This window comes from Arachis ipaensis, chromosome B6 (assembly GCF_059453495.1).
Source record: "Arachis ipaensis isolate K30076 ecotype BB chromosome B6, ASM5945349v1, whole genome shotgun sequence".
In the NCBI taxonomy this organism is placed as follows: Eukaryota; Viridiplantae; Streptophyta; class Magnoliopsida; order Fabales; family Fabaceae; genus Arachis; species Arachis ipaensis.
Window position 1 is genome coordinate 139,157,894 of NC_142441.1, and position 22,988 is coordinate 139,180,881.

The 22,988-nt window shown below is 35.2% G+C and overlaps 2 protein-coding genes across 3 annotated transcripts; both read left to right on the top strand.

Moving 5' to 3' along the window:
• The first annotated feature begins 224 nt into the window (after window positions 1-224).
• Window positions 225-3,199, top strand: LOC148562921 (uncharacterized). The gene is made up of 4 exons (XM_088491066.1): window positions 225-1,361; window positions 1,652-1,832; window positions 2,121-2,356; window positions 2,993-3,199. The coding sequence occupies exons 1-4, from the start codon at window positions 225-227 to the stop codon at window positions 3,197-3,199; spliced, it is 1,761 nt and encodes a 586-aa protein (XP_088347192.1).
• A 13,687-nt stretch (window positions 3,200-16,886) lies between these two features.
• LOC148562922 (monodehydroascorbate reductase 4, peroxisomal-like) lies at window positions 16,887-21,836 on the top strand. Of its 2 annotated transcripts, none has more exons than XM_088491221.1 (7): window positions 16,887-17,395; window positions 18,196-18,247; window positions 18,743-18,823; window positions 19,411-19,529; window positions 19,779-19,998; window positions 20,165-20,283; window positions 20,870-21,836. In XM_088491221.1, the coding sequence occupies exons 1-7, from the start codon at window positions 17,276-17,278 to the stop codon at window positions 21,599-21,601; spliced, it is 1,443 nt and encodes a 480-aa protein (XP_088347347.1). In that variant the 5' UTR covers window positions 16,887-17,275; the 3' UTR covers window positions 21,602-21,836. The 2 variants fall into 2 exon arrangements, with proteins under 2 accessions (XP_088347347.1, XP_088347348.1); XM_088491222.1 differs by having other exon boundaries at window positions 17,069-17,872.
• Window positions 21,837-22,988: the final 1,152 nt, after the last annotated feature.

A 22,988-nucleotide genomic window follows, 5' to 3' on the forward strand; every position in this document is an offset into this window, starting at 1 on the left:
CCACGGTGGTGGGCAAGTAGGGTGATTCCCAACCTCCATATGTAAACTTCACTGAAGAAGCCAAGCTTTGTTTGGCAGAGCCTTATCGAGAAGCTTTAGTGATCAAGGTTCTTGATAAAAATTATAGTTACACAGCTCTTTACACAAGCTTTGGATGGTTTGGCGCATCAAAGGTGGCTTTGATCTGCTTGATGTGGGGTTTGGGTACTTCATGGTAAAATTCGATGCATGTGAAGATCGTGAGAAGGTCATGCTTGCTTGGTGGCCCGTGGTTGATTGAGGGGCACTATGTTGCTGTAAAACCGTGGGATATAGATTTTCGGCCATGTGAGCAATCCTTCGGGTCTACGCTTGTATGGGTTCGGATTTCGGGACTCCCAATCTGGTGCTATCAGGAACAGGCCATGATGCGTATTGCTTCTGCAATAGGAGTTTCCATCAAAGTGGACTTAGCCACTAAGTTGGCTGAGAGAGGACGATATGCCCGAGTATGTGTTCAAATAAATTTAGGACTGCCAGTGATCAAGCATATCATTGTGGAAGGCGTAACTTATGTAGTGGAGTATGAAAGTTTAAATTTAATTTGTAACTCTTGTGCACGTTATGGTCACGATATGGCACAGTGCTTGGGTAGAGACTCTAGGGAAGGAAAGAGTGCTGATTCCGATGCCACCAAGCCACAGGACGGTACAAAGGCAGTGCCACATCCTGAGACCAAAATTCACAATTCAAATGAAGTAGAACCTAATGTGGTAGGTGGCGTTACTGGCGAGAATCCTGCATCGAATTTGCAAGAGGATTTGGAGGCTAATAATTTGGAAGGAAATAATGTTAAGGAGGCTTGCAGGCATGATGAACCAGGCTGGGAGCAAATTGTGAGGAAAGGTAAAACCAAGCTGGGTCAGAAGCAATATAACAAGGTCCAAACAGGCATTCAATCCAGAACCGATTCGGGTAGAGTAATCAGGCCCACCATTCACTTCTCTCACACGAATGGATCCAGCTCCTATCGCGCTAGGGTCGGGTCACGAGTCAAGGTCGGACACAGCGCTTCCCGTGTTGGTGAGACGTCGATCTCCTCAACCCGACACACCCCAGTGCCTTGCGGGTCCTCTCTCCGGAAACAACCAAGGCCGGGGTCCCTACAGAGCTCGCCAGTTGAGAAGAATGGAGGCACGGTGGTGGAAGCATCGTCATGTCTTCCTGCAACCGTGAAGGAGGGTGTTACCGTGGCGGTTCCATTGGAGAAGGAAGGCGCATTGCCGGCTGTTACTGCGTCGGTAGGCGGGATTAAGGAGATATTCCATGGAGATCCGGCAAACTTGATGGTCACGGGAGTCACTTCCGCTGGGCAAGCCTCGGTTTGAGGTTGGTAAAGCACTTTGATTTCCTTGTTTTATATTTTTATATTTTATATTATGGATAGTTTAAATATAATAGCTTGGAATATTAGGGGTGCTTCTAATAAGTTAGCCCGGGTGAATTGTAAAGAGCTGGTTAGGAAATTTAAACCTGTAATTTTTATTGTGGTTGAAACTCACTGTCCTTTTCAACACTTGAAACTGTTCTGGGAAAGACTTGGTTATCACCCTATTGGTATAGTGGAGGCGTCATGACATAAGGGGGTATCTGGTTCCTTTCTGCAATACAGGGTGTTCACTGCAAATGGGTTGATGCTTTCGATCAGTGTGTTACAATTGAGGTTCAGGTAAATAATGTGATTTGGAGGTGCAGTGGTATCTATGATAGTCCTCAATTTAATACCAGAGTTCTGCTATGGGATTATCTTGTTACTCAGTCTTCATCTTTCTGCGGGCCATGGATTGTTCTTGGTGATTTTAATGAAGTACTATTCTCTCATGAATCTAAGGGTTGCCTCTTCTCGAGTCGTCATGCAGATCGGCTTGCTGCCTCTCTAGGGGATAGTAATATGTTTGACTTGAAGACTATTGGAAGATAGTTTTCTTGGTACAGAAGGGTTAAAAATGGTGTTGAGGTGGCGAAAAAACTTGACCGGGTTTGTATCAATAGTGGCTGGCTATCTCTCTTTCCAGAGGCTTACGTAGAAATTTTAAATAGGCTTCAGTCTGATCATTGTCCTATCCTAGTACACTGTACAGGTCGTCCCCAACCGAAAAAGAATAGACCTTTTCGGTTTATTGCAGCTTGGGCAACTCATCCGGGGTACAGAGATATTGTGAACCAGTCATGGCAGGCTGGCTATAGAGAGATGCATGGCAAGCTTTCAGAACTGCAGAAGAACTCTTTGAAGTTTAATTCTAAAGTGTTCGGCAACATTTTCATTAGGAAATGCAAATTGGAGAGACAGATTAATTTCCTTCAGAAGCGACTTGAAGTAATGGAAGATTTGTCTATGCGGCAAAAAGAAAAACATCTGATTGAGGAATTTAATAACACGCTTGTGCAGGAGAAACTTCTATGGTTTCAAAAATCCAGAGAGTAGTGGGTAAAATTTGGGGATAGAAATACCAAGTTCTTTCATGTCTAGACTCTTGTGCGGAGAAAGCATAATAAGATTCATGGTCTCTTTCTTCAAGATGGGGTGTGGGAAACGGACCCGGATGTCCTTAGAAGGGAAGTTGAATCCTTCTATAAACGCCTATTCTGCCAGTCGGAGGATGTAGACTTAGGTTGTCTTGGTGATGTGCCGCTGCCTTCCCTGAATGATGAAGCCTGTTGTAGCCTCACAGCGCCAGTTACTCTGGAAGAAGTTAAGTCGGCTGTTTTTAGTATGCATTCTTTTAAGGCGCCGGGCCCTGATGGGTTTCAGGCTTTCTTCTTTAAAGAATACTGGAAGATTGTTGGTTTTGATGTTTGGACTATGGTTCGTCATGCGTTCTCTGGTTTGGATATGGATCCAAGGATGATGGAAACTCTTGTGGTTCTTATTTCGAAGGTAGAAAACCCGGTTTCCATGAAGGATTTCCGACCAATTAGTCTCTGTAATGTGGTTTACAAAGTTATAACGAAGGTCCTGGTCAATAGACTTCGTCCTCATCTCAAAGAGATTATTGGGCCCCTTCAAGGAGGGTTTATCCTGGAGAGAGGAACCCCAGACAACATCATTGTAGCACAAGAGGTTCTCCATTTCATGAAGAAGACAAAGTCAAAGAAAGGCACCCTGGCCTTTAAGATTGATTTGGAGAAAGCGTATGATAGAGTGGATTGGGATTTCTGAAACAAACCCTGGTGAGTTTTGGCTTTCCTCCTCCGACAGTCAATCTGATTATGTGTTGTGTCACTGCTTCCTCACTGTCTATCCTCTAGAATGGGGATAGATTAAATAGCTTTACTCCGAGCAGGGGTCTTAGGCAAGGAGATCCTATATCACCGTATCTGTTTGTGTTGTGTATGGAGAGATTGTCCTGTTCTATTAATCAGCAAGTTGATAAGGGCTTGTGGAAGCCGGTTGCGGTTTCTAGAGGGGGTCCAAGAATTTCTCATTTGATGTTTGCCGATGATTTGCTTCTTTTCTGTAAAGCTGAAAAATAGAAAGTTCAAACTGTAATGGTAGCTTTGGAAAATTTCTGCAGAGCCTCTAGGATGAAGGTTAATGTGGAAAAATCTAAAGCGCTATGCTCCAGGAATGTTTCAGCGACAAGAAAAGAGATTTTCACTGGAGTCTCCTCCATCAAATTCATCCAGAACTTGGGCAAGTATTTAGGGGTGAACCTTAATCACTCTCGGGTGACACGCGCAACTTTCAACGATGTTTTGGACAAGATTCGGGGAAGGCTAGCTAGCTGGAAAGGGAGATTGCTTAATAAGGCAGGCAGACTCTGTTTGCTCAACTCGGTAGTGACTGCGATTCCTACTTATCGCATGCAAGTATTTCTCTTCCCTAAAGGGGTAACTAATAAGATAGAATCCTTGATGCGAAACTTTCTATGGAAGGGTCAAGCTGATGGTAGAGGCCTGAATCTAGTTAACTGTAAAGTGTTGGTCACTCCTAAGAAGTTTGGAGGTCTGGGAATTAGAGATCCTTTTTGTGCCAATATTGCTCTTCTTGAAAAACTAGTTTGGCAACTTTTTCACCATCCCAACAAGCTATGTGTTCAACTGTTGACGGAGAAATACCATTCTTCTAAAGATGATTGTTTTAGTCGGTCTCGAGGAAGGGGATCTTATGTTTGGAAGAGTATATGTCGAGCTTGGGATATCCTGAAGGAAGGTTTTAGTTGGTGCATTGGGGATTCGGAACAGAACTTTTGGTTTTCTAAATGGAGAAGAGAGGGGCGACTGTGTCAGGAGATGGATTATGTTCACATTTCTGATTTAGATCTCAGGATCTTGGACCTTTGGTCATCTGGACAGTGGAACCTTGAGAATATCTATTCTCCTCTGAATTAGTCTCTGCAGAGCAACATTAACTCTTACAACCCAGATGTTCAAGCTGGTTCAGAGGTCAGTTGGTGTTGGACTGGTGCGGCCTCAAAGGTTTATGATGCTCATAGTGGTTATTTGTGGCTCAGTAAGAAGATGTTTAGTTGAGAGGATAGGGGTAATTGGCTTTGGCTTTGGCGTCAACATGTTCCGGAAAAGCACAAATTTTTGGCCTGGCTATGTCTTCGGGAGGCTCTTCCTACTGCTGCATTTCGTTTTAGGAGGGGCATTTTGCACACGGATAGCTGTCCACAATGTTTCTCAGGTCAGGAATCAGTTTTACATTGTATTCGGGATTGTCCAAAAGCCCAACTTGTTTAGCAAGCTTTAGGGATCTCCGATCAACCAGTGGATTTAATGAGTTGGTTCTTACATAATAGCAAACAACGCTCCTTTAGATTCTTTTCTGGTCTCTGGTGGATTTGGTGTTCGAGAAATAACGATATCTTTCATCCTCACGAGCATTGGACCACAGACAAGGTGATTGGTATGGCTTTTTCCTTAGAAAAGGAGCTCCGAAATATTTTTGAGTTGCGACGACTATCTATCCCCTCAACCATTAGTGGCTCTTGGATTCCCCCCTCAGTGGGTACCTTTAAGATTAATTGTGATGCTAGCTATCCTGGCAGTGGTGTTCGAGTTGGTTTTGCTTGTGTTAGCAGAGATTGGAAGGGAAGGTGGCAACGAGGCTGTCTGGGAACAATTGAGAGTCGTAGCATTTTGCAAGGAGAGTTGTTTGCTATTTGGAGAGGCTTTCTTTTAGCATGGGACTCGGGACAAAGAGACATTATATGTGAGACAGACTGTGTGGAGGCTTTTACTATTATCAATAATTTACAAGATTGCTCTGGGTTTATTGATCTTTTGGTGTTAAAAATCCGAGATATCATGTCTTGGAAATGGCGTGCTGATCTTCGGTTGATTTTGAGAGATGCAAATACAGTAGCAGTCATCATGGCAAAGACTGCAATGAGAACTATTTCTCCCTAAGTGGAGCTTCCATTGCCTTGGAAAGAGTTTGAGAGTAGTATTCAGCGGGACTGCCTTTCTTAAACAGTTTCTTATTTTTTTTTTCTTTCTTAGTTTTTATTTATTTTCTTTTAAGTCACCAAAAAAAAAACACACACACATAATAAGTTGAAAAGTTTAAAACTTAGCAAGTCAACCTAAGTTTAAAAACTCTTCCTAATTTTGAGATGTAGTTTAAAAATATTTTTAATGAGAGTGAATTATTATCAGATTTATAGAGATGTAATATAGACTAAGATATGAAATAAAACAACATAGATTATAACATTTAAAATCTCTCCTAAGATAGAAAAAGTTACCGAAAAAAAAAAAGAAAAGAAGTTTAAAAAAGCTTAGAGAAAAATTTGTAACACCGCATTACTTAGATAACTTCTTGGTACTTTTAAGATTTGAAATCATATATATATATATATATATATATATATATATATATATATATATATATATATTCTAGAAAACATTAAATATCTATTGAAAATTTCTTTTTTTTTTTTTTTTACTATTACTTTGTTCCATAGAATGAGTGTAAAAGATAAGTGTTTGGAGGCATTTTTAAGGTAAACATTTTTCACGTCTTTAAACTATTTCATACATGGAACAAGGATGTTGCTTCTAAGGTGTGCTATCATGATACAATCTACTTTTAAAGTAGTCCATTAAAAGTTTGTTCAAACTAAATTTTTGAGATTATTTTACTTTAAATTTTGAATTTTTTTTGTGTTTATATTTTACCTAATTTGCTTTTATTACTGCTTGCTTATTTTACCTAAAAAAAAAAAAAATTAATACATTACACACTTGTTAAAAAGTGAATAATAATCAAATGAAATTGTTAAATTATTCTTAAATTTATCAATCATCTAAACTCAATCTAAAATACTACAGAACTAATAATCTTCTTTTTTACCATGATAAAATAAATATAACTTTTAAAAATTACATTGATTCCGAAAAATATACTTATACAATAGAAAGGGAAATAACCAATAAACTTAACCATATATAACTCAGATTTGTACATAAATAAACTTATTAGAAATATACTTCTTTGTTTGTGCATAATTTTTTTGTAGTGTTTTCAATTGGATTTTGTTTTGAACTTGAAATTCTTGCATTTGGGATGTCTTCCCTGGTGCAAGCTCATGAAGCCCACGTTGACTCATTGAGGACGATGAAGTTGTTGACAAAGGGCGAGAAAAAACAAATTTGAATGGCGCAAGTAATAGATTAGAATATCAGAAAGCTGTTTAAAGCAGAAAAAATGAGCAAAGACAGAGCCTAAAGTGAGATAGAGCAAGCTAGTCGCACAAGAGGTTAAAGTAGCGGTCGGCGACAATAAATTTGACAAAATAAATACTGTAATTTTTTTTTTTTTGAATTTTTTGGTTAAAAACCGACTGAGTTACGGTTCTTTCGGCTCACCGATTTCTAACTGTTTTTTAGTTTAAATTCCGTTTTTTAATTTTGGCAGTTTCTCTATCTCCCTAAATCAGAGTAAGTATCGGCTCACAATTTTTCTGGTTAAATTTTTAAAATTATGATACTAACTAATTAACTATTGTTGTGAAATAAAAGATATATATAATAGAGATGTATAAATAGAAGACTCTAGTATTAAAATAATTAGTTCAATAATAATTTATATATATATAATAATATTATATGTTGTAATGTGTATATATACAAAGATAGAAAGAAGTATTAAAAATAAAGAGAGAGAGAATCGCATTTGTTTATTGTTACAATCTCAATACAATAAAGATGATTAATATTGTTATTAATATTATATGTAAAGAGTAATAGAAATAGAATTTAAAATACTTATAAAATAAAAGAAGAGAAAGAATTGTAGTAGAAATATAAAGAGAAGGGTATTTGATTGTAACATAAAGAGAGAAGTGATTTTATTATTACTTGCTTGTGTTCTGTACGTAAGGTTATGAAGCCTTATTTATAGCTTCACAAATTCAACTTTCATTAAAGTTGGTCTACATAATAAACTCAACTTTCTCTCTTGAAAGTTTTAGCCGCCCGTATCATAAATGGGCATCCATCTGTTATTCTTATCACAACACTCCCCCTTGGATGACCATTTAGGATTATTGCCTCATTAAAACCTTACTAAAGAAAACCCTGTGGGAAAAACCTTAGTGAAGGAAAAAGAGTACAATATCCTTTGTGATGGGGACTGCCTCATTAAAAACCTTGTCAAGAAAAACCCAATGGGAAAAAACCTGACCAAGGAAAAAAGAGTACAGTCTCCCCCTCTTGCCGACATCATTTAACGTCACGAAATCGGCGCATCCCAATCTCATGTACCAATCTTTCAAAGGAGGATTTTGGGAGTGACTTTGTAAATAAATCTGCCAGATTGTCACTTGAACGGATCTGTTGGACATCAATTGTCCCTTGATTTTTAAGGTCATGAGTGAAGAAGAATTTGGGAGAAATATGCTTTGTTCTATCACCTTTGATGTATCCACCCTTAAGTTGAGCAATGCATGCTTTATTATCTTCAAACAGGACAGTTGGAGCTATCTTATGATCAATTAGTCCACATGATGACAGAATATATTGAATCAGACTCCTCAGCCAAAAACACTCGCGACTAGCTTCATGAATCGCCAGTATTTCAGCATGATTAGAGGAGGTTGCTGCTATCGTCTGTTTTGTGGACCTCCATGATATAGCTGTACCACCATATGTGAATAGGTATCCTGTTTGAGACCTCCCTTTATGTGGATCAGATAGGTATCCGGCATCTGCATAGCCAACTAGTTGTGACATGGATCCATAGGGATAAAACAATCCCATATCAACCGTCCCATGAAGATATCGAAAGATTTGTTTGATTCCACTCCAATGTCTTCTGGTTGGAGAGGAACTATATCTTGCTAGTAAATTCACAGCAAATGATATATCGGGTCGCGTATTATTAGCAAGATACATTAGCGCTCCAATGGCACTAAGATATGGTACTTCAAGACCAAGGATATCTTCATTTTCTTCTTTAGGACGGAATTGATCCTTTTTCACATCCAAAGATCTTACGATCATTGGGGTACTTAATGGATGTGACTTATCCATATAAAATCTTTTCAAGATCTTTTCTGTGTATGTTGTTTGATGAATAAAGATCCCACCTTTTATATGCTCGATCTGCAGGCCGAGACAAAACTTAGTCTTTCCAAGATCTTTCATCTCAAACTCTTCTTTTAGAGTTTTTATAATTGTTGGAATCTCTTCAGGAGTCCCAATGATATTTAAATCATCAACGTACACAGCAATTATAATGAATCCAGATGCAGATTTCTTTATGAAAACACACGGGCAGATATCATCATTCTTGAATCCGTTTTTGGCCAGATACTCAGTAAGACGATTATACCACATTCGTCCAGATTGCTTTAGACCATATAAAGATCTTTGCAATTTGACTGAGTATAACCCTTGCGAATATTCATTGGATGGTTTGGATATCTTTAGTCCTTCAGGGACTTTCATATAGATATCCCGATTTAATGAGCCGTACAAATAGGCTGTTACCACATCCATTAAATGCATATGCAGTTTATGATATGCAGATAAACTGACCAAATAACGCAATGTTATCGCATCCACTACAGGGGAATACGTTTCTTCATAATTTATACCGGGCCTTTGTGAAAAACCTTGTGCCACAAGTCGGGCTTTATAGCGCACAACTTCATTTTTCTCATTTCGTTTTCTCACAAATACCCACTTATATCCAACAGGTTTTACATCTTCAGGTGTACGGACTACAGGTCCAAATACTTCACGTTTTGCAAGTGAGTCTAATTCAGCCTTCATGGCTGCTTCCCATTTTGGCCAATCATTTCTTTGTCGACATTCTTCAACTGATCTTGGCTCAAGATCCTTACTTTCATGCATGATATCTAATGCCACATTATATGCAAATATTTCATTGACAATTGTCTTATTTCGGTCCCATTTCTCTCCTGTAAAGACATAATTTATCGAGATCTCGTTATTTTCACAATTTTCAGGTACCTGAACGTCTTCTGGCGTTATATCAGAATTTTGGACAACTGCCGGTGTCTTTACTATGTCTTTTTCAACAGGAATCGTATTTACCTCTTTTCTCTTTCGAGGATTTTTATCTTTGGAACCGACAGGCCTGCCACGCTTCTGGCATGTATTTGCTTCCGTGGCTATTTGCCCTACTGGGACATCAATTCGAATTGGGGCATTTTTCTCCCTGCCACGCTTCTGGCGTGAATTTGCTTCAGTGGCTACTTGTCCTACTGGGACGTCAATTTGAATTGAGGCATTTTCCGCTGGTATGTAAGATTTGGTTATCCTCTTTGTATCGGAAAATGCATCAGGCAATTCATTTGCTATTCTTTGCAAATGTATAATCTTTTGAACTTCTAGTTCACATTGCCCTGATCGAGGATCTAAATGCATCAACGATGATGCATTCCAATTAAGTTCCTTTTCAGGAAGCTTATTCTCTCCCCCTAATGTTGGAAATTTTGATTCATCAAAATGACAATTCGCAAACCGGGCTTTAAACACATCACCAGTTTGTATCTCAAGATACCTCACTATAGAGGGAGAATCATATCCAACATATATCCCCAATTTTCTTTGGGGTCCCATTTTGGTGCGATTAGGTGGTGCAATGGGAACATATATCGCACACCCAAATATTCTTAAATGGGAAACATTTGGCTGCTGGCCAAAAGCTAATTGTATAGGAGAGAATTGATGATAACTCGTTGGCCTCAAACGAATAAGTGCTGCGGCATGTAAAATAGCATGCCCCCAAACCGAGGTTGGGAGATTTGTTCTCATAAGCAAGGGTCTAGCAATTAATTGGAGGCGCTTAATAAGTGATTCTGCTAACTCATTTTGTGTGTGAACATAAGCTACTGGATGTTCAACACTTATTCCATTAGCCATACAATAAGCATCAAAAGCTTGGGAAGTAAATTCACCAGCATTATCAAGACGAATTGCTTTAATTGGATTTTCTGGAAATTGTGCTTTTAATCGAATAATTTGAGCCAGTAATCTCGCAAACTCCAGGTTGCGAGAAGATAATAAGCACACATGTGACCATCTCGAAGATGCGTCTATCAGGACCATAAAATATCTAAAAGATCCACATGGTGGATGAATAGGTCCACATATATCACCTTGAATCCTTTCCAGGAATTCAGGAGACTCAAATCCAATCTTTACTGGTGATGGCCTTAAAATTAACTTTCCTTGAGAACATGCAGCACAACAAAATTCACTAGTTTTAAGAATTTTCTGGTTCTTTAGTGAATGTCCATGAGAGTTTTCAATAATTCTTCTCATCATGGTTGTTCCCGGATGACCCAATCGGTCGTGTCAAGTTATGAATTCATTTGGGCTAATAAACTTCTGGTTTACAGTGGCATGTGATTCAATTGCACTAATCTTGGTATAATACAACCCAGATGAAAGTGAGGGTAATTTTTCTAATATAACTTTCTTATTTGAATCATGAGTTGTGATACATAAATACTCATGATTTCCCTCATTCATCGTCTCAACATGATATCCATTTCGCCGAATATCTTTGAAACTCAACAAGTTCCTCAGAGACTTGGTAGATAATAGTGCATTATTTATTATAAATTTTGTTCCTCCAGGAAACAAAATTATAGCTCTTCCGGAGCCTTCAATCACATTGCCTGAGCCAATAATAGTATTAACATATTCCTCTTTTGGCACAAGATGGGTAAAATATATATCACTTTTGAGAATAGTGTGCGAACTTGCACTATCCGCAAGGCATACATCTTCATTACATATCCTTGCCATTCTCTTCAAAAACAAATAATAATAAAATGAGTAGTATGCACAGATAAATTGAATACTTGATCAGAATTATTTTTCTAAGAAATACTGTACATAAAATAATATCATATACTAAAATTTTATTTTAAAATTTGACAAATTTAATAATTTTAAAATTCATATTAATATTTCATTATTTATGTACATCACATTTGAAACTTAAATACATAGAAAATAAAACTTAATAAATTTTTTACATTATTTATTTACATAGATACTTCACAATTTCAGATATTAAACTATTCCATCATTGATCAAATAGCCAATATTTCCTTCAGGGTCCTCAAAGAAATCAGATACATCATAATGAGTGGTGGAGTTCTCAGCATCATTTGAAACAAAATTTGTTTCCTTTCCTTTGTCGTTCTTTTTCAAAGATGCCTGGTAAAGATCGACTAGGTGCCTTGGGGTATGACAGGTACGTGACAAATGGCCCTTTCCACCACAGCGAAAACACTTCTCCTCGGTTGATTTATTCTGCCCGATATTCTTTTCTTTGTCCCACTTCTGGTGAGATCCTCTCTTTTGAACATAATTCTTTTTCCTTCCATAATTTTTTTTGTTATTAAAAGCTTGCCATTTACCTCTTCTGGGGTAATGATTTGCCGCATTTACTTCAGAAAATGGGGCGGCGCCAGCTAGACGCGCTTCATGATTTTTCAATAACAACTTATTGTTGCGTTCGGCAACAAGAAGGCAAGAAATTAACTCAGAATATTTCTTAAACCCTTTCTCTCGATACTGCTGCTGCAGGAGCACATTCGAGGCATGGAAGGTTGAGAAAGTTTTCTCCAACATATCATGATAAGTTATTTTTTCCCCACACAATTTCATTCGTGAGGTGATTCGAAACATTGCAGAATTATATTCATTTATAGATTTAAAATCTTGTAAACGCAAATGCGTCCATTCATATCGGGCCTGAGGAAGTATCACCGTTTTCTGATGATTATACCTTTCTTCAAGGTCTTTCCAAAGATCTGCAGGATCTTTTAATGTAAGATATTCATTTTTCAATCCTTCGTCAAGATGACGACGGAGAAAAATCATGGCTTTAGCTTTATCCTTCTGGGATGCATTATTTTCAGCCTTAATGGTATCTCCAAGATCCATTGAATCAAGATGGATTTCAGCATCTAGTATCCATGATAAATAATTGTTTACAGATATATCAAGAGTATTGAATTCAAGATGAGAGAGTTTCGACATAATGAAAATTTGTTACCTGAGTCTTCCTCAAAATTTGATCAGAGTCTCGTGCTGATAACGTGTTGTGAAATAAAAGATATATATAATAGAGATGTATAAATAGAAGACTCTAGTATTAAAATAATTAGCTCAATAATAATTTATATATATATAATAATATTATATGTTGTAATGTGTATATATATACAAAGATAGAAAGAAGTATTAAAAATAAAGAGAGAGAGAATCGCATTTGTTTATTGTTACAATCTCAATATAATAAAGATGATTAATATTGCTATTAATATTATATGTAAAGAGTAATAGAAAATAGAATTTAAAATACTTATAAAATAAAAGAAGAGAAAGAATTGTAGTAGATATATAAAGAGAAGGGTATTTGATTGTAACATAAAGAGAGAAGTGATTTTATTATTACTTGCTTGTGTTCTGTACGTAAGGTTATGAAGCCTTATTTATAGCTTCACAAATTCAACTTTCATTAAAGTTGGTCTACATAATAAACTCAACTTTCTCTCTTAAAAATTTCAGCTGTCCGTATCATAAATAGGCATCCATCTGTTATTCTTATCACAACAACTATATATTAAGGTATTATTTTTTGAGGTAGTATATATATTTTTTGAAACAAATGACCTCAACACAATAAATTAAAACGAAAAAACAAAATAAACACATAAAACAACAACCAAATAATCAAAGCACGTATCAATACTAAGTTATATTTTATTATCATCTCCAACCTTGTTATCAACAATAAAAAAATCTATACCTCTTCACTCTTTATAGCTAAAAAATAACTTATTGATAATTTTCTGAATATATTTTTTTCATTTTAGAATATTCTTTTATTCTTTTTCACCCAAATGTTTTAGATAATCGTAAAAAAACACATTAATCTCTTCTTGCACTCTTTCTTTCTATTTGATATTTTTATCTAACTTTAAAAATATTCTTTCAATATTTTCAAAAAAGATTATTGTCTGCCAAAACCCGATATCCATGCATACTACACATGTTAAGTAAATTCGTAGCCAAAAAACATGTGGTGAATATATTCAGCATCATTGTTATATAATACACATGCATTATTTTTCTAATTAACAATTACGAACCAACTCAATCTTTTTTTTTTGTATTCACACTGTATATCAAAATAAATCAACCAAACAATTCCACTTTTGATGGTACTAATCCTTTTTAAATAGTCCTAATGAAATTGTAACTTGTTATGCCCTCTAGAAACGTTTCTGCTTGCAATACCTGCACAAATGAGTTAGTAAAAAATACACTTTGTCTATGAAACTTTCACGCAACTCTATCATCTCTGTCATTTACTAGCTTAACTAGCATTAAAGTATTATGTAATTGATTCATAAGTTCTAAATCCTATTGAAAAAACTTTCGCCTCCATTAGAATTTCCAAATCCACTCTAACCCCATCTTAAAATCTATAATTCTCTATGACAGATTTTCTTTGGTTTGAAACTAAGAAGAATTTTGAAAATCAATCTTTTAATGAATCACAAAGTAGCCAAATATCCTCTCAAAATTGAATTCTTCTTCTACCATCAACCTCCATAAATAAATCAATAATTCTCTTATTCATTATATATTATTTTTTAAATTATAACTAATAAATATCTTTTCATGAACTCTTTCTAGTAATAAAGGGTTAAGTACTGAAATCGTCCCTAAGGTCTGGGGTGAAAATCAAAATTGTCCCCGACCTTTTTTTGTTATTAAAATCATCCCTAACGTTACAAAATGTTATAAAATCGTCCTTTTGTCCATAAATAAAATTTTTCGGACAATTTTGCTCTTAAACAAAAATTAAAAAGTCTCTCTCCTTCACCACTACCCTCTGTATTATCATCAACCCTCTGCATTATCATCACCATCACCATCGCTACACCATAATCACCAACAATCCAGCATCACCAACAGCAACAATCAAAATCAAATCAACAAAAATTTCAAATTAAACAATTCAGCAATCATCCTCTGTATTATCATCAACCCTCTGCATTATCATCACCATCACCATCGCTACACCATAACCACCAACAATCCAGCAACACCAACAGCAATAATCAAAATCAAATCAACAAAAATTTTAAATTAAACAATTCAGCAATCATCAACTATAATTTCAGATCCCAAATTAGCAACAATATAAATTAAAAAATTTAAAAAAGAAGTACAAGATGAACAAGAAACTAGAAACCAGAAGAAACCACAACAAGAAGAAACCACAAGAAACCACAAAAAACCATAAACCAGAAACCACAAGAAACCAGAAACAAAAAACCGGCGAGGAACGGCGGTGGCAGCGGCAGCGAAGAGCGGCGGCGTCCGTGAAGACCGGTGGCGGCGGCGAGGACCCTTCCCCTTCCCCTCTTCTTCCCAAAAGCCCCCCTCCCCCTCTTCTCCCTTCGCGTTCCCTTCCCCCTTTCCCCGAGGAGCAGAGCGGCGGCGGTAATGAAGACCGGTGGCGGCGGCGAAGAGAGTTCCCCTTCCCCCTCTTCTTCCCGAAACCCCCTCCCCCCTCTTCTCCCTTCGCGTTCCCTTCCCCCTTTCCCCGAGGAGCAGAGCGGTGGCGGCAGCGAAGAGCGGCGGCGGCGGCAAGGAGAGAAGAAGAAGAAGAAGAAGGTGGTGGCGCGGTGCGGCAGGGCGGCAAGGCGGCGGGCGGCGGTGCGGTGGTGTGGCAGTCCCCTTCCCTCCCCCTTTTTCTCCCCCCTTTCTTTCTCTCCCCACCCCCTTCTCTGTCTATCCCTTTCTTTACTTTCTTTTTTATTTATTTTATATTTATTTTATTTTATAATTATATTTATTTTATTTTATAATTTTTTAATGAGAGGTAGTTTGGTAATAAAAAAAATTGGTAAAAATGATGATTTTAAAGTGTTTTTAAACGTTGAGGATGATTTTAATAACAAAAAAAGGTCGGGGACGATTTTAATTTTGACCCCAAACCTTAGGAACGATTTTAATACTTAACCCTAATTTTTAAGTAAATAATAACTTATTAGAATTCAGATTATTATAGAAATAAGTAAAAATTCACTTAACAATAATAAGAATAATAAAGTGATGTTGAACAATAATCTCACTTTGAGATTATATAAAACCCAATATGATTTGAGAGAAGAAAATACTTGAAAATATAATACAAACATGTAATTCCTCTATTTTAAAATATTAACAAAAAAGTAAAAATAACAATTATTTTAAAATGAATGAGATATTATATTATTAATATAAATGTTAAAGATGAAAAAAATACTTATACACAAAATTTTAGTAAACTTTCAACTTGAGATGATAATATGGATAATGTGATATTATCACTTTAACTAGGTGAAGATACTCTTGCTCCCAAAAAAAAAAATGAATATTTTAATTTGTGATAGTTGAATCTATTAACAGTTAAAATAAGATTTAGTAGAATAAATATGACAATTTTACTATTTTTGTGTGTCTAAACAAAAAAAAAATAATACAAAGCAAAATACATATTTTAAATCAGACATAACTTTATAAGACTCAGACCAAATAATATTATTGGAATTATTTCTAACTTCATATTTAGCCATTCAATTCACAATTTTATTTGCTTCACTATATATCCAATCAAATTACATGCACCAGGATCTTAATAACAACTTGTGAATCTTGTTAACTAAATCACCAAATTTAAATTTATATCCATCAGGAGAGTTATGTAAAAGATGAAGACAAACAATTCGTTTTAAACATTATGTCTCTCAATTCGAAATCTCAAGTTAAAATAAGGCCATTTCAAACTGTAAAAAACTCATATCAAATGATAGACTAAGAAAGAGAACTATAAAAACAATTCGCAATCTAACTCCCTTAGAATTTTTAATAAAACAACTAAATTAAGTCAAATTGAAATCAGTAAACAAATTAACATCACAATTAACTTTAAAATTATTACCTATATAAAATAAAAAAAAATAATTTCTAAAAGTTCTAAAAAATTATATTTATTTATATATAATTTTAGATCCATAACCGTACTTTTAATGAAAACAACTATGTTATAATTTGTCTAATAATTTTTAACTTATTTTTCTATGACAAATTTACTATGCTTATCAATAATTATTTCTCGCTATTTGTTATAATGGACCGAGAAGTTATGGTTGTTATCTATTTCGCATTATTTTTGTTTAGAATTATAAAGTAAAGAATGTAATAAATTATTTTACAAAATATGGTTCATTTAATAAATATTACATAATAAATAAATAATAGAATATATTGATTTTTTCCAATGGAAATGAGATTCCAATTAGAATTTGCCAGTTGCTCTAAATTCCCTAAACCAAAAATGCCCCCCTGAGTCACGCAAAAGACGATATGTACGGCCAGGATTCTGCATATCCAAAGGCATCTGCTGCGCCAAGCTGCAGAAGAGTGGCAGTGAGGGTATTACAGTAAATACAGTTCCCATTGTCACTCATCGTCGTTGTCATTGTCATTGTCATTGTCATCTTCATCCAGAGGCCCCCACCATATCGCAAATGTGTTAAGACAATAGAGAGAAAGAGATCTTCCAAAAGTTTTGTTGGGACTTGGGAGTGTCTTCAAAGAAAGCGCTCCCAAAAAAATTCAGCACCTTTGAATTCAAGATAGATATACAGATAAAGAGATTTGTATTTATTCAAATAATTATATGTGAAGAAGAATAAGAAGAAGAAGCAAGAGTCTCGGTGTGGGAACCGAACCGAACATGGGAAGAGCCTTCGTTTACGTGATTCTTGGCGGAGGCGTGGGTGCTGGCTATGCTGCTCTTGAATTCGTCAAAAAAGGAGTCTCTCATGGCGAACTCTGCATTATTTCTGACGAACCCGTGAGATTAACAATTTTTCTCTTCTTTTATGGTTTCGTTATTATAATCATCGTCATCATCATCATTATTATTGTTTTCGATGGATTTTGCGTTTTATAAGTTTCCTTTCACACTGGATGGATTTGGTTAGGTTTGTATCTATTGTGGATATGGAATATTTTATTTATTTAATTTATTTATTTTGGTGTTGCGTAAACTTGGAATGCATTCTGCTATTGCTTTACCATTAAATGTTGTGGTCTTTAATTTCTTTGGTTTTGGTTCTCACATGTTGATTGTGTAATTCCTCCGGCTATGAGTAATTTCGTTGAAGTGAATGGAGTAAACCATCAGTACCTTAAAGATTTGGCGCTAACAAAATAGACCTGGAAAGAATGAAAATTCCTCATGGCTCTCGAAAGAATATCGAAGTTTGACAAAATGTTTATGGGTGGGATATCATACATACTTCTTATCAGCTGTCTTGGATTGACTCAGGTTGGAGAATTTCGTCAAACTTACATAATTTTGGGGGTACACAGGGGATCCAGCTCTTTTGGATCCATTTTTTGTAATCTTTCCAATAATGTTTTGGTGGTTTACTCAAGTGTGATATTCTTCTGCTGGGATTATTGCTCTTAATGATGTATTAATAGCTATTTGTTTATTTGTGGATGGTCCTCTGGATTGATATTTATTCAGAATTCAGTAAGGAAATTGTTGATTAATATTTGCTTGCATTTTTTCTTAGAAGTAGTAATGAGTATATGTGAGCCTTCATTTCTAAATATGTAAATATTCTGAAAGGCCTATTATTTCAGGTTGCTCCTTATGAGAGACCTGCACTAAGCAAAGGATTTTTGCTTCCGGAAGGTAAATAGTCTCACGATACAAACCTCCTTGTGAATTTCTTTAAGAGCAATATCAAGACAATATATGTCTGAACCTTTGAATCTACAAAATTATGTTAAAAATATCACAGCAAACTTATATGATTTAATACAAATGAATTTTTTTTATCTGTAATGAGGAGGCTAATATATAAGCTTTATCACAGTCTCTTGACTGTTTTTGTTTACTTTTAGGGAACAATAACTGTACCTTTTAGTTTTGACTCCTTGTGTGATTAACAATGTGCCATCAATGCATTTTCCAAAATATGTAAAATGGATTTATGCAGGTAAACTTGATTGAATTTGAAGTTAGGACAATATATGCTTTAGGAAATTTGAATTCTTCATTTTTGAGATGGATGATGCTACATATTTCTGCATTGCGTTTCTTTGTCTTGTATTTTCCTTTACTTTGTCTGTTAACTTTTTGGCTTTTTGCAATGATCGGTTGCTGAAATAGTGTTTTAACTTACAGCTCCTGCTCGGCTTCCATCTTTTCATACTTGTGTTGGTGCAAACGAAGAACGGCTAACTCCAAAATGGTATAAAGAAAATGGTAATTATATATTTCATGTCACGACATGGATTATTTTGCCTTCATGTAGTAATTTTGCAATCTACTTCCTATTTCTCCTTTGAAATAGTATGTATTGAATGCTTTCCTTGTCTGGCATTTGTTTTGTCTTGTTTAACATTGATCCAATCTGGTAGTTGATGCTATAATTTTTTTTTGCCTTGGTTGATCATCTTCTCATGCAACCTTTAGGGTGGTTGACACCTGTAGTGAACCCATGTTAGACAGTTGTTATATTCTTGGAAGCTAAATTTCACTTTTCTGAACATTATGTGTGGCTCATGTGATATCAGTTCATTTTCCTATTTTGTTTGTGAGAGTTTGTTCAGGTTGTTGCACCTACAATATAAACCTAGTTGATGAGAATATATGGGGATAAATTTGTATTCTCTTAAATAATTATCTAAATCTTTGACTCAGTAAATGATAGTTGTTATTTTCTGTCTTAATTATCTAAGTATTTTCCTCAGTAAATGATTGTTGTTACTGAAAAGAACAGTCATCATGCGATGCTATATTTTTGTTTAAGAAGTTTCCTTTCCTGAATATCTAATTCTTTCCTTTTTCAGGAATTGAATTAGTACTTGGAACCGGTGTTAAGTCTGCTGATGTGAAGCGGAAGACACTATTAACAACAACCGGGGAGACCATAAGTTACAAGATTCTTATTGTTGCAACTGGTGCTCGGGTATTAAAACAGATTTTCCATTGGGAATTTCCTACTTAAAATATTTTTTTTTCTTGGAGTATGCATGCTAATCTTGAATTTGTGCACCATATTTTCTTATCCACCATTTCGACTTGTCCTCTCCGTGAACTTGCTAAATGCCAATGTTAGAAAAATTTGAAGATAAATTCTCCAATCTGTTGAAGCAAATAGAATCTTTTCTCTCTTTACAGAAATATTTTTGTTAACATATTTGCAATTTGAATTTAGGCTTTGAAGCTGGAAGAATTCGGTGTGAGTGGATCTGATGCGCAAAATGTCTGCTATTTACGTAATATAGCAGATGCAAATAGGCTTGTCAATGCTGTGCAATCTTCTCCTGGTGGGAATGCTGTTGTCATTGGTGGTGGATACATAGGCATGGAGTGTGCAGCATCTTTAGTGATCAATAAAATTAACGTAACCATGGTCTTCCCTGAAGCACATTGCAGTAAGTACTTTAAAACTTGAATGTCTGTTAACTAAAAAATATGTTAAAAGAGTTATGTTAATTTGCATGTGTTACACTGAATAAAGAGGATGCTTGTTTTTCACCCTTGTGAATGAAAACATAACTTCAAAAACTGATATTCTTTTTAAACCTGTTTTGTTTACAGTGGCTCGTTTATTTACACCAAAGATTGCAAGCTACTATGAAGAATATTATAAATCAAGAGGAGTAAATTTCGTTAAGGGAACTGTTCTGTCATCATTTGATTTTGACTCTGATGGAAAGGTATTTAAAAATATATCTGTGGAATTCACCATGCATAAAATGGTTTTATCATTTAACAAAGTTTTCAGAAGATGCCCAGTAAGAAGATTTGATAAGTTGGCGGATATCACTATTCAATTTATATAGATATAGGAAGACCAAAGGAAAGATTATGAGAAAACAAAAAGAAACTCTTCGACCTAAATGGACTTCACAAAGATTTGGCTTTTGATAGAACGAGTTGTGCTGTTTGATCTAAGTAGCACATCTGTAGTTTTTGTTTGTGATACCAGAAGGTTTTCAGTGACATGGAAGACTGAAACTGTAAAGAAAAAAGATATATGTGAGGTTTGGTTGCGTCAAAACTTCCTCTAATTGAAGCTGAGTAAAATTGGTGTTTTTTGCTGGTAAACTTTCTCCAATTTTTTAATATTTGCTGTGTTGATATATGGTAAGCTTCTTGTTTATTATTTTGAATGTAAACAAATTAACCATAACCATATCCTAGATCCTAGAAAATTATTAGAAGAATCACTCCAAAATTGTGCATGGTTGCATGGGGCATCTGTTCAAGTCGAACCATAACTAACTAACTAACTTTTTACAGGTTACAGCAGTGAATCTTAGAGATGGAAGGAAGATATCTGTTGACATGGTTGTAGTGGGAATTGGAATACGTCCAAATACCGGTCTGTTTGAAGGTCAACTTACTTTAGAGAAAGGTGGAATCAAAGTAAACGGAAAGCTGCAGTCAAGCAACAGCTCGGTCTACGCAATTGGAGATGTCGCGGCATTTCCAGTCAAAGCATTTGGGGAGACTCGTAGACTTGAGCATGTGGATTCAGCACGGCAATCCGCAAGATATGTTGTTGCTGCTATTATGGAACCTGGTAAAACAGAGGAATTTGATTACCTTCCCTTTTTCTACTCAAGAGTCTTCACATTGTCTTGGCAATTTTATGGGGACAACATTGGAGAAGTCGTCTATTTCGGAGATTTTTCCGGTAGTACATTCGGAGCATACTGGGTAAACAAGGGCCACCTTGTTGGGGCATTCCTTGAGGGTGGGACTAAAGAAGAGTACGAAGCTGTAGCTAAGGCCACTAGGTTTAGGCCAGCTATTGAAGACTTAACCGAGTTGGAGAGGCAGGGTTTAACATTTGCAGTTACTGTTAGTCAAAAACAGTTGTTGTCACCACCACAGATTCAGGTGACCTCCTCCACAGACCTAGTTTTGGAGAAACCGTTATATGCTTGGCACGCTACGGCTGGGGTTATTCTTGCTGCATCAGTGGCTGCATTTGCATATTACTATGGGAAAAAGCGCCGCAGATGGTGAACCTTTCTGGAGAAGATTATTAGTTCAAGGGTGTCAACATATACTATATACAGATTCGTAAGCTGTAACATTGATAGGCTTAGGATATTTTGACATACGTAATTGTATCCGAATTACTGGACTAGAGTTGTTCAGTTCCATTGTGCATACGGTGTTATTGTTGTACCAAAACAACCAAGAAAGCAAAATATAAATGGCCATCCTTCTTCGGAAGATATTCTTGTAAGAGATCAAATCCATGTGTTTTCTTTTCTATGATCTATTGCTTAGGAGTTGGTGTTGGTCCTATATTTCTAGACTGAATTTTTGATGATCAACAAATGAAAAATATAATCTTATAAATTTTTTAATTTATTATTTGTGAATATGTTTCAACTTTCAAACATATTCATATTTTATAATTAGAGATGGAATTTTCAGATTTGTGAAAAACAAACTGTGAAAATATTTGCTAAGGATATTTTATTAATAAAAAAAGAAATTGAAACTCAAAATTAATTAGATAACGTATTAGTTTTAACCATAAACGATATTGATCATGGATTAACGAATATTTCTTTTAGCATTCTATGGACACCTTCTGAAAAATCATTTATTGCAAATCAGAAATGTACAAGACTTTAGAAGCGTATATTTATTACTTAACCTGAAACATCAAAATTATAAAATATGTTACTAATTTAATAAAAAATTTATATAATAACAAGAAAACATCTCACTCTAAACATATATCACATCTAGTATAACGTCTCTCGTAGTCAATTCACTCGTCGCTTAAACAAGTATCGTGAATTTAAATTTTATATTATATATGCAGCAATTTATTAGTCAATAACAGAGCTCAGATCTGCAACAAATTAATTTTTAATCTGCCAAACAATAAAATATCGTGAAAAAAAAAAATTGTTATATCATAAATAATGCATTTCTATGCGCTACTACATTTTATGAATAAAGTTTCTATTTAACTATGCAACTATAATTCCAATCTACATTGCGGAAATAAGAAACTTGAAAAAAGATTAACATGTATATGAATTTTATTTTCCTATCTAGCAAATGTATTGAAATACATTTAATTTTAAAGCTGTGTATTATAATGTATGAAGAATTAACTTGCTCATTCAAATGACTGACCATGTGTTTATCTTCGTTCAATTATTTAATAGAGTAGATAGTTAAATTAATTCTTGAAAGATTATGCGATTTTTAAATTAGTTTTCGAAAGATTAAATTAATCAAAATCGTCATCAAAAGATATAAAATTAATCATGTTAGTCCTTCCGTTTACTCTCCGTCCATTCTGTTACTAACGACGTTAAATTTTATTTATATAGCTATTAGTGTGACATGTCAGCAATACAAATTATTGTACAATGATTGATGA